Source organism: Scyliorhinus canicula, chromosome 1, assembly GCF_902713615.1.
Source record: "Scyliorhinus canicula chromosome 1, sScyCan1.1, whole genome shotgun sequence".
Classification (NCBI taxonomy): Eukaryota; Metazoa; Chordata; class Chondrichthyes; order Carcharhiniformes; family Scyliorhinidae; genus Scyliorhinus; species Scyliorhinus canicula.
In genome coordinates, this window is record NC_052146.1 from 224,374,686 (window position 1) to 224,387,052 (window position 12,367).

At 49.9% G+C, this 12,367-nt stretch overlaps 1 protein-coding gene across 2 annotated transcripts in view; it reads right to left on the reverse strand.

Moving 5' to 3' along the window:
* The window catches only part of tiam2a (TIAM Rac1 associated GEF 2a), a 461,217-nt gene that overhangs the window by 255,340 nt on the left and 193,510 nt on the right, over positions 1–12,367 (reverse strand). For both annotated transcript variants that reach the window (XM_038808441.1, XM_038808437.1), the window contains one exon: positions 10,829–11,053. In XM_038808441.1, coding sequence (XP_038664369.1) covers positions 10,829–11,053 — 225 coding nt within the window. The remainder of the gene's footprint in view (positions 1–10,828; positions 11,054–12,367) is intronic.

A 12,367-nucleotide genomic window follows, 5' to 3' on the forward strand; every position in this document is an offset into this window, starting at 1 on the left:
GGATATGGATCCATAAGTGGAACCTGGCCAGTCTGGCAGAGGAAGTTAAAAAGGATACAGAGATGGGACACACTCCCGCTCAATAAAGAAGAAACATGGGAAGCTTGGCCCTCCCAAACCTACAGTACTACCACAAGACAGCAACTGCAGAAAGAGTGAGGGGATGGGTGAAATAACCAGAATTGGAATGGGTAAGGAAGGAGGAGGGGTCCTGTGCAGGGATAACTCTCTGGGCCCTCGACACGATAGCACTCCCACCCCGCCAGCCAAACACTCAACAATCCCAGTAGTGGCAGCCACACTAGATCCAAATGAGACAGCACTTCGGTCGAACCAAAACATCCACTATGGCCCCATCTGTGGAAACCATACGTTTGCGACAGCAATGGAAGATACCACCTTTAGGAGATAGAGACGGGACCGGGGGACACTGACCGTGGTTAGGGACTTCTACACAGAGGACAGGCTAATGACCTTAGAGGAACTGACAGAGAGACTACAGCTACACTATGGGAACAAACTCCGACACCTACAGATTAAGAACTTCCTTCGGAAGGAGACAGCAACATACCCACAGACCCCAAGACGCACACAGACCCCAAGACGCACAATGTTAGAGGAACTACTGGACGCAGGTAACCTGGGAGGGAGGAACTGCGGGGTCCTGTACAGACAACTATTAGAAACTACACGCTCCCCACTGGACTCATGGGAAACATGGGAAAAGTGGGAGCAAGAATTAGGGATGGAAGTAGGGTGGGAACTCTGGAGCAAAGCACTGAACAGGGCCAACTCCACCTCCACTTGCACAAAGCTAAGCCTCATGCAACAGAAGGTGGTGGATAGAACGCACCTGACAAGAACCCGAATGAGCAGGTTCTTCCCAGAGGACAAGTGTGAATGGTTCCAGGGAGAACCGGCCAACCACACCCATACATTCTGGGCATGCCCCAGATTTGTCGGGATCTGGACAGCCTTCTTCGAAACAATGTCCAAGGTATGGGAATGAGGGTGGATCCCTGCCCAAGAATGGCAGTCTTTGAGATATCAGACCAGCCAGAGCTATTTATGGGGAAGGGGTCTGACGCCCCTGCCTTTGCTTCCCTAACTGCCCGCCGAAGAATTATGCTCGGCTGGCAATCAGCACCACCACCCAAAGCTGCAGACCGGTCGGAATTTCTCCACCTAGAGAAAATCAAATTCGCCATCCGATGGTCAGAGGAGGGCTTCCATCAAACGTGGAGTCCATTCACCAACTTGTTCCAGAGCCTGTTTGAAGCCAACAGCCAATAGAGCGAGAGAGAGAGAGAGAGAGAGAGAGGGGGGGGGGGGGGGGGGGGGGGAGACATGAAAGCCAACAAGACAGTAAGGAAGAGATTGGGGGGGGGGGGAGGGGAGAGAGAGAGAGAGAGGCCAGGGAGAGAGGAACGGGAGATTCGGGAAGAGAGAGAGAGGGGGTGGGGGGGGGCAATCGACCGGGGGGGGGGGGGGGGGGGGGGGGGGGGGGGGGGGGGGGGGGTGGTGAGAACTGCACACATGTAAATACATGACAACCATCTACAATAAAATATGTGATCCAATAAAGTATCTTAAAATAACAAAAAGTGGGGGTGGGGGCCGGTGCTAATTGTACCCTATCCACATACCTTTGTCTATTGTACTGTGTATAAAACTAAACATTGCAGTAGAAACATTAAAACAAGAATTAAAATATTTCTCCATCCAGGCTCTAGAGTTAACCATGTTTTCACAAAAATACAGCTGTTGTGTGTGGGCTTTGCCCTGTTTCATGCTGTTTGTAATCTGTCAAAAACCATTTGAAAAGGTGGCAAAAATATGAGGCAGGTGGGTAATTAATTTGTAAACTTTAAAACTAAAACTTGATGTAGTATGCTGTGGGTTCCTTAAGTCACCGAAATCAAGGACTTCCAACAAAGGTAGTTTATTCCCGAGCTCAACAGAGATATGCCTGCGCTCCTGGGGATAACTCCCGCCCTTCCACCACACAACCTCTTTTGTAGCCACATTATCATGCTCTCAAGTGACCACTCGGTCTACACTTAGCTTGGCTTTTATTTTGTATTAAACTGTATTCAAATTTTCTAAAGTTAGCCTATCCAGTAAAAATTCAATTCAGCCGCAACATCAGATGGTTTTGAGAATTTATAAAAGTGGAGTGCCCAGTTATTTTTCCAGAAGCCAAGATACAATGCAGAGAATTATAAAAGCCCGATCAGGAATGTTCACACTCACACAGATTCACATTTGGACTTTGTAAAGGAAGGGCAGGCGGAGTATGGAGTTCAAATTAAATCTGCTCCAATACTTGAACATTGGGGATATGTAACTGCTCACAGGTGACCTTCGTCAGCACAAAATTGTGAAACTCTTGTCGTCTTTGACAGCAGAGGCATTTGTGTGTGAGGGGGGGGGGGTGCAGGTTGACAGCCTCACCGTTAATACAGTAGTAAGAAGTCTTACAACACCAGGTTAAAGTCCAACAGGTTTGTTTCAAATCACTAGCTTTCGGAGCACTGCTCCTTCCTCAGGTGAATTCACCTGAGGAAGGAGCAGTGCTCCGAAAGTTAGTGTTTGAAACAAACCTGTTGGGCTTTAACCTGGTGTTGTAAGACTTCTTACCGTGCTCACCCCAGTCCAACGCCGGCATCGCCACATCATAGCTCACCGTTAATACTTTGAGTCACAAAGTCTCATCATTTTTACTTTAGTCAAAATTTTGGAGTCATATTTCAAAGTAATCTATACACCCTGCAGAAGGTTGTGAAGATCCCAACAGTGAGAGATACATTTCCACCCATCCCACAACTTTACAGTAGCTTAGGGTGTTCCAGAGATATTCAGAGCAAGAAAAGTTTAAAAGTTTTTTTTGAGGTTTGGTGAAATACTGTTAAGTCTGAAGGCTATCTGGTACCAATTTCAGATGTTAAAGTAGTAGCAGCTGTTCTCAGGGGAGTGCCAGCCTATAGTCTCTATTAGCCAGCGTTGCTTCAATTTCCCTGTGTATGATTGATGGTTAATGACTAATGGACAAGCTTACAAAGCTCGAGAGCGGACGAGGAGAGAGAAAGGTTTCCACCCCTGCAGGGAAACATGAATGTCATCATGCAACAGAACGTTCTACCAAGATGCATAAAGGCATCATTCAGTGTACTGCAGGATATTATGTCTATATCCAGGGCAAACAAGCTCTATGGAAAAAAATGCCTGTTCAATGAGTGGAAATAATACATCTATTCACTCTGTTGTAGAAAGAGTGATTTATTTTTGGGCATTTATTACTTTCAGTTCCAGATATATAAAAATGTCTTAGCATTTAGTTTAAACACGAAAGCCACATTTTTAAAATTTAAATAATACGGATGTCCCAAATATCATCAGCATTGTGACATTGGGCGCAAATTTACGGCCCCGTCGCACTTGAGTGAGAGCGTGACGCAGCCGTTAAATCGTGGGAGACCAAAATCGGGAACTGCGCTGGGCAGCGACTCGTTTCTGATCTAACCGGCCTGGCGGAATCATTGGTGGAATCAGGATGCCGCCATGGCAAGGCGAGAAACCAATACTCACCACTAAAAGCTCAAACTCCATACAATTAACGGGAACGGCCCCCTATCCAATTACCTCCCGTGATCTAACTGCCTCCCCGGCAAGTGATCAAGTGGCCGCCGATTGGTACACCTTTTTAAAAACGTGAAACTGGCTGCTATGGGGATCCGAGGATGTGAGTAGCCATCTTTGCTCCTGGGGGTGGTGGGTGCCCAAGTACCCAGGGATCCACCATGCCACCCCTAGGATCGCGTGTAACCAGGAAGGGGGCAAACACAGCCCCTGTCTGGTTGTCCCACCAAGCACCCATAATACCCACTGTCAGTGGAGGTTTCTGGCCGCACGACTGAAGGCTATATTGCTCATTGGGAATTGGCAATCGTAGTTAAGTGAGCACTTCACATCTCCCAAGTGGGTACCCGTGGGTAGATGTGCTATGTAGCATCTGGGAGTTATTGCGAAGCATCTCAATCAGTCAGTGAGGCCTGGACACTGTATTGAACACTGCAGGAAGCAACACAACGGATGCAGCAGCTAACATCTGAACACCCAGGGGCTGGGCTCCAACACCGGAAACATTTCGGCAACCAGAGTGTGGGTGTGTGGACCGAGGAGGGGACCAGTGCCAGGCCCAGGTAACGGTATGTGCGGTTGTCTGGAGTACAGGGTCTGGGGTCCAGTGACCAGGGGCCCTCGCAGCAGAAGGTGGTGCGTGGGCAGGGCATACTCTGTGGTGCCACCTGGCAGGGGGTGGGAGACAGAGAACCATAAGGGAATGGACAGCCGCGGTGTGGTCGCCAGTCTCACACCCTCTCCAATTCCTTACAGATATTACACGGGCGGATTATACCTTGGACCCCCGTGGTGGCTGAGTTTGCAGTGCTGCTGGCAGGTCAGTGGGCCAGGCACCTGAAAAGGTGGCAGCAGCAGGGCCACAAAGGCTCAAGGTGGCAGATCATGTGCAGGGTCCCACCCCACACCTGGAGGACCTGGCTGACCATCAGGCCAGGAGGGACCCAGAGGGAGAGGCTGGCAACAGCCTACGGTGTACAGGCATTGCTGGTCTTTCAAACAGGTGACAGACAGCATGTGCCACAGGAAGCTTCACCTCAACAAGGACCTGTGCCATGTCCTCGCAGACTTGGCACCATGTGGAGGATGAAGATATGTGCTCCCAGTGATCGTCAAGGTCACCGCAACCCAAAACATCTGTGCCTCAAGGTAATTCCAGGGTTTGAGCAGGAACTTGTACGGCATCTCACAAGTTATAGCCCACAAGTGCATCCGTGAGGTCACGGATGCCCTGTTTGCCCATACAGCAAACCATATAAACTTTGACATGGACCAGGTCCAACAAGATGCCCAAGCACCTGGATTCTCATAGAATCACTAGAGTAAAGCAATCCTCCGAAAGAGAACCCTACCTAGGCCCATGCCCTGCCCTATCCCCGTAACACAACCTAACCCTTTGGACACTAAGGGGCAATTTAGATGGCCAATCCATCTAATATGCACATCTTTGGACTGTGGGAGGAAACCGGAGCACCCGGAGGAAACCCACGCAGGCATGGGGAGAACGTGCAAACTCCACACAGACAGAAACCCAAGTTTGGAATTGAACCCGGATCCCTGGCACCGTGAGGCAGCAATGCTAACCACTGTGCCACCATTCTTTACCATCGAGGAGAATCTCCAGGTCCAGGGACTAATAGATGGCATGCATGCCACCTTGTGCACACCAGGGCATCAGGGAGTGCCCTACATCAACGGGACAGGGTTCTAACTCTCGGGGATTCCGGTTGGCTCTTGGGGATAAAGGGTACCCGCTGAGAACCTGGATAATGACGCCAGTATGGAGGCCGGTGACCAATGTGGTGATCCGATACAACAAGGCTCATGTGGTCACCCGGGTTGTCATTGAGGGGTGCATCGGTGTCCTCAAAATGTGGTTCCGATGCGTGGACCGCTCTGGTGGTGCAGTGTAGTACACCCCCCCGAAAGGGTCCCCTGCTTTTTGGTGGTCTGCTGTGTCCTCCATAACCTGGCACAGCAGCAGGACGATGTGCTGGAGGTGGATGGGAGGGACATGCGGCCACCTCTGAGGAGGACAACGAGGGGGCACCAGGCCAGGAGGGGCTACAAGACAAGTCAGGAGAACCCGCAGGACCAGCCAGAGGATGGAAGACAGGTGGCAGCAGCAAGGGTCAGGCTAGCCCAGAGGGCCAGGGAGGCCCTCATCCTCGCCTGCTTCTCATAGGATGTGGCATCATCTGTCATCGCAATGCTTCCCCACCTTCCCGCACCTGCCCACTCCCACCATCATGTTCCACCCTCCCAGAGTCTGTGTAACATCACCCTAGGGTGACGGGTCTGGGAGTGGGGGGGGCAAGATATTCAGGACCACCATGCCCAGGGTACAGGCTATTGGTGGTCGGTCCACTTGCGGAAAAAAGTGCCAGAGGCGTCATATTTCTTGGTTCAACATTTTTTAATGCTGTACATACGTGTCCCCAACTGCCCCTAGCCCCCAATGATGCCATCCCCTACCTTCCACACCCCTGACCCTACCTCTCTATCCCCACCCACCCCCCACCCTTCTCTCCCAAATGCCCTCTCAGTGACCCTCGACCTGCTTAGCCTTCCGTGCTCTATCGCTGAGTCAAGGTGTGTTCCCAGGATGCGTATCAGAGATGGAGGCAGCCTGTTGCTTACCAGGTCCCGTGGCCTTCGATGCCACTGGCGGGCACACTCTGGTGGTCTAGGGATCAGAGGACTGGCACCTTTGGATGGAGATCCTGCAGGACAATGGGGTGGTCAGTGGAAGGAAAGGATCACTCTGTCTGGCTTTTACAACTCACTTGTGACTGGTCATTTGGGTGGCGGCTGGTGGATCCTCACGTCTGCGCCATATGCCAATCCCTACATTGGTGACCCATCTGTCCTCGGCCAAGCCCCCCCCCCCCCCCCCCCCCCCCCCCCCCACCCTCTAGGGCCTGTTCCTCGTGGGGGATGAGAACTCGGATGTCCGACACCTCGCCGCCCGTCTGGGCCCTCTCCCATCTGTTGCGGGCTAACTTCTCCAGCAGAGACACAAAGAGGACATCGTGAGCCGCACGCATTGTTCATTCATCATGGGGGGCAAGCATGGGCAGCACTGCTGCACACTGGTGGGCCGGAGCACGATATGGTGCTGAGCGGGGGTGGTGCCAGGTGTCCCTCGGGGGATCAGAACAACCCGTCTGCACTCGACTGCATCCACCAATTTGGCCATGGTCGTTATCCCCGAATCATGGGGCTGGTCTCCTCGATGGCATGGCTGCAAGCAATATAGGGTCTGCTGTGCAGGATCAGTTTAAGTGCTGCTCCCCCTTGTTGACAGGGAGCTGGTAGGCTCGGTACCTGTGAATCAACCTGCGGGACTATCATTTGTGGCATGGAGCCTGTGGGGCCTCATTAAGTGGACCAGTTAACATTTGATCGATCACTGTGTTGATCGTCGGGAAGCTCACGGCAGTGCCTGCTCGCTACTACACTTAGAAACATTTCCATCAAAACTCACTTAGCTATTCTGCCGCCGGATTGAACGGCAACCCGGCATTTACACTGTATACAAGTGCATGGCCAGAGTTCTGCTTTCTTCTTCTCCAGTTCAACTATTTTAGGATTAGCTTGTAATATTCAATGCTGTATGGTTAAAAACCTGGAAACAATCCATCATAGTTTTTTGACCATTATGTAGTGGGTATAACCATATTTAATCTACCTAACACACAGAAAGGTTTGGAAGAATCCAAGTATATGACCCAAATGAAGGCATTCAAAATCCCAAAGGACGTGGGAGCTCAAGTTCATTCAACCGAGGCACATGGTTAAGTCAATTGGTAAGAGGCTTCGAAATGAACTCCACCACACCATAAGGCACCAAAACATATATGACCTCTCAGTCACCCATCATCCATTGATGGCCATCCAATCATCGTGTAGAAATTGCATACAGCTGGCCAACTAGGTAAGCAATCACATCAAAGAAATTATTTGATCAAATTTCTATCATTACCTTTCTGACAGCAAAGTAGAAACACATCAAATATTTAGCCTAATGGTTTCAATTGAATAGTTGAAATAATGGAAAATCCTGCAGATTGTGGTACTCAGCAAAGTGTAGCTACATCAAGTTCCCCATCGAAACTGTAGTATTTTTATGGTAAGATAAAAATTTTCTTTCAGAAATGGTAGCCATCAGGTCTATCAATCACTTTCTCAAGCATTGAACAAAAATTGAGCCCCGATATTTGTCTGAATATAGGAGCCCGAGGAGAGAGCAATTTTCCCTGTTCAAGCTATCATAGTGAATGCATCTTTCTGCCTGAGGCAATGTACGGAGTCAGGGTACTCATCAACAACCAAACATGCATTAAGTTAAATTCAGGCTTGGGGATGAAGGGAATGCTACACATATGGGCCACAATTCTCCAGCCATTAGGATTCTCTGTTCCCGGTGGCAGTGCCCCGCCGCTTGCAGGTTTCCCAGCGAAGTGGGTTGACTTCAATAGGAAATCATAGAATTTACGGTGCAGGAGACCATTCGGCCCATCGAATCTGCACCGGCTCTTGGAAAGAGTACTGACAAAATCCTATTGACAAGCGATGGGAGTAGAGAATCCTGCCGTCAAAGGACAGTACACCATCGAGGAACATGCGGCAGGGGGAACCGGAGAATCCAGCCCTTGGTTTTGTTTCAACACACAAATGTTCTACCAATCAAATACTCTACTTCAGATTTTCACATCCTTCATATCAGGAATTATTAAAACAAAACAAGCAATTCATTCCTCATTAAAATAATGATCAAAAGTTAAATGTCCTAAGCACTTTCCTAGCAGCTAGCTGCTTTCCCTATTCACAATAAAGACACCCAGGGATGACATGTGGAACCTTGAGGTGTCAGGGATATCACCTGCTGGCTGGAGAACCAACAAGAGACTTATACTGCCTCCTTTTGGGGAGGCCTGCTAAACCACAAGCCAATCAGGCAGTGCTGAGTTCACCAGTGGGCCTTTCCCTAAAATCAAGGGGGAAGATGTTTGCATTGGCCAGTCAGAAACCAACAATGAGAGGTGGTGGCTGCTGCAGGAAAAAACACCTACCAGGGTCTCAAATTTGCGAACCAACCAAGGTCACAGTAAGTATCTGGGGTGAAATTCTCCCCTACCCGGTGGGGCGGGGAGTCCCGGCGTAGCGGAGTGGTGCCAACCACTCCCCTCCTACATCGAGGGGCTAGGCCTGCACCAGAGCGGTTGGCACCACACTGACTGGCGCCAAAACCGGCAACAACGGCCTTTGACGCCCGCCGCCCGGCCTGGCCGAAAGGCCTTCGCCGGTTCGCGCATGCGCCGGTGCGTTAGCTGCCGCTGACGTCACCACCGGCGCATGCACGCTGGGGGATTCTCTTCCGCCTCCGCCATGGTGGAGGCCGTGGCGGCGGTGGAAGAAAAAGAGTGCCCCACGGCACTGGCCCGCCCGCCAATCAGTGGGCCCCGATCGCGGGCCTGACCGCCGTGGGGGCACCACCTGGGGTCCGATAGTCCCGCGCCCCCCCCCCCCCCCCACCCAGGACCCCGTTCGCGCCGCCGATCCCGCCGTCACAGAGGTGGTTCAAACCACGGCGGCGGGAGAGGCCTCTCAGTGGCGGAACTTTGGCCCATCCGGGCCGGAGAATAATGGCAGCACAGAAACCCGTAGCCTCCCGCCAGCCCCCACCATTCTCCGAGGTGGGCGGCGGGATTGGCGGCACGCCGACTTTTTGCGGGTGGGAGAATTCTGGACATGGCGGGGGCGGGATTTTCGGCGGCCCCGGGCGATTCTCCGACCCTACTGGGGGTCGGAGAACTTCGTCCCCGTTGTGTACACTGCATGTTGACGGATCCACCTGCCATTGGGCTAATGGCAGAGGTGGCAGAATAGGCCCATAAGTGGTCATTAATTGGCCACTAAAGGGCCTCAAAAGGCAGCCAGGTGGGGAGGTTGACCACAGCCCTTTCCCCACTGCCGCCCCCCCCCAGAACTTGATTCTAGCAGTGGGGTTCCAGTAATCATCATTCTACCTAATTACATCCTGTTCCTGCCCCCAAGCTTGCCACCATTCAGAGCACAAGATTCTGCCCGATTTTTGTCTGTGAATCAAAAATGCTCTTCACATTATCAGCTGTTCTTCGGTGAATGAAGACTAGATGGATAGAGCGAAACAAAGGAAGGAGAAACGCAATCTAAGTTAGCCTTCTTAACTCTTCAACATTAGATTTTCATTAAATTTCCAAATCACTACGGGCGGGATTCTCTCAGCCTGGGGCCGGGCCGGAGCATCTCCGCGACCGGCACGAGTCGCACCATGCCGCCGCGCCGCCGGTTGGGGGTCGCTCTACGCCGTCGTCCCGCCAATTCCCGGCCCGAGATAGGCCGAGGGCCGTCGTGAAAACAACGAGTCCCGCCGGTGCCATCCACACCTGCTCTCAGCCGGCAGGACCTCGGCATGGAAGGGTTGGGGGCGGCCTGTGGGGGAGAAGGGGGGGGTCCGACCCCGGAGGGGGGAACGACCTGTGATGTGGCCTGGCCCGCAATCTAGGCCCACCAATCGGCTGGCCAGCCTCTCTGGCTAGCGGCCTCCTTTCCTCCGCGCCGGCCCCTGTAGTCCTGCGCCATGCGCGTCGGGGCCGGCGCGTTGAAGGGAGCCACTGCGCGTTGGCGCCGGTGCCACTGTGCATGCGCGGATCCCATGTCACCCTGTTCGCACCGGGATCAGCAGCTGGAGCAGCGTTAACCACTCCAGTGCTGTGCTGGCATCCTGTAGGGGCCAGAATTATCGTGGGGTCGGCCCGTTCATGCCATCGTAGAACGCAACGCGTTTACGATGGCATGGACACTCTGCCGCATGATTAGAGAATCCCGCCCCATGTTGCTTGGCAGTGGATTAACACCAATCAATTTGGAATCTGCATAAATTATTAAGTATTCAGTCTAGAGATTTTTACATTTGATATGATTGGAAGCTGGTCAACATATCTTTACACGTGTTCAAGTGCACAAGTGCAGAGCTACAGCACAATGGCACAAGCACGCATTCAGAACTGTGGAAATACAGACCTAACTTCTAACTAGGTATGAAAATCTGTATTTTACCAGCATGAAACTCCCAAAGAAAAAAAAACCATACAATTTCAAGTCATTCAGGTTCCTATTGGTCATCAATAAGGTTTAAGAATACCTGATTTTCAATAGCTTTCCTGTTTTTGGGATCATTTACAATTGACAGCTGTAATTCTGCCATTTTCTTCATTTTCCCATCCATATCAATCTTCTGCATGAAATTTTTGGTTTCATTTTTAAGTAGCTTGACTGTATCCTCTTTCCCATGCTGCTTTGCAAACACTGACGCACAGGCAGAATGTATTGCTGTTACCCAGTTTTCAAGATCAGTCTGGCTGGTAGCCTGAAAATCAGACAATCAAATTAATTGACATTTAATACATTAAAGTTCTCTTAAATCATTTTAAATTATAACAGGGTTTCTGAAACATTAAAAATCAATTTGAGCTCAAGACAAATGGTGGCTGAACTAACTAACACTTCAGCTATCTCTTTTGTTTGTAAAATTATTTTACAAATTTGTGCATGGTTGCCGTTCCTGGTAATTATCTTGAAATTTTAGAAAAATTAACATAATCTTGCTCAACTAATTCGGAAACTCAGAGGAGACCAGATGAAGGAATTAAAAATGATTTTGTAATTTAATTTGGAACGGCAAGATTGCTTGATGCCTCAGCTAATAAAGACCACAAACAACTGTGTTACACAGATCAGTGATTCCTGGTCAGCATAGAATTAAATGATCTTAAGCAATGTGCGAGAACAAATGTCAGAATTGGCCTCAATTTCCACCTGAACATTTTGATTCACTTCTGATGAAGCTATTTCTTTTACAATTACTTGTCTGTAGACATCAGAAATGGGGAATTAGCAAAGCCTACGATAACTTCCATAGATTTTTACTCTAACATCCCCACCTGAAATTCTTTTTAATAACTTTTCAATATTATAACGGATATTGAACCGGTTTCACACTATTCATTCTACATTTGTGCCCACATTTCATCTAACTTTACATTCGCTGTTTGTACAGTTCTCTTATTTTTAATCTTTTCTGTAAATGTGATGACATGCAGATCCTCATCCCAAAGTGATTGCAGGTGCAATTTCACAAATGCAGCCACCCAGTATTTGGCAAAGTGGCGACTCATGAACAAGCCTGGATTTTTTTCATCCTCCCTACCCCATGAAGCTGCAGCCAATTTAGCACCTTATCAGCTGTCCTAAGTGAGATCAATTAACCCCAACACGGACCAAGGATTCCACCACAGACTCCCCTAGACTGTAGCATTAAATATTTTTTCAAATTAATCCATGGGATGTGGCTATTGTGGACAAGGCCAGCATTATAACGTATTCCTATTTGACCTCAATTGGTTGGTGATGAGCCATCTTCTTAAAAGTTGTGTAGTGAAGACTCCTCCCACTGTTGGGTAGGGAATTCCAAAATTTTTAACATAATGACAATATATTTCCAAGTCAGAATGGTACATTACTTTGAATCTGCATGTCTTTGTAGGTGGTAGATGTTGTACATTTGGAAAGTCCTGGCAACTAAATCTTGGTGGGCTGCTGTTGGGAATCTTGGGAGATGGTACACGCTGCACCAATGTGCACTGGTGACTGAGTTATTATGGATGGTATTGAGCTCTTTGAG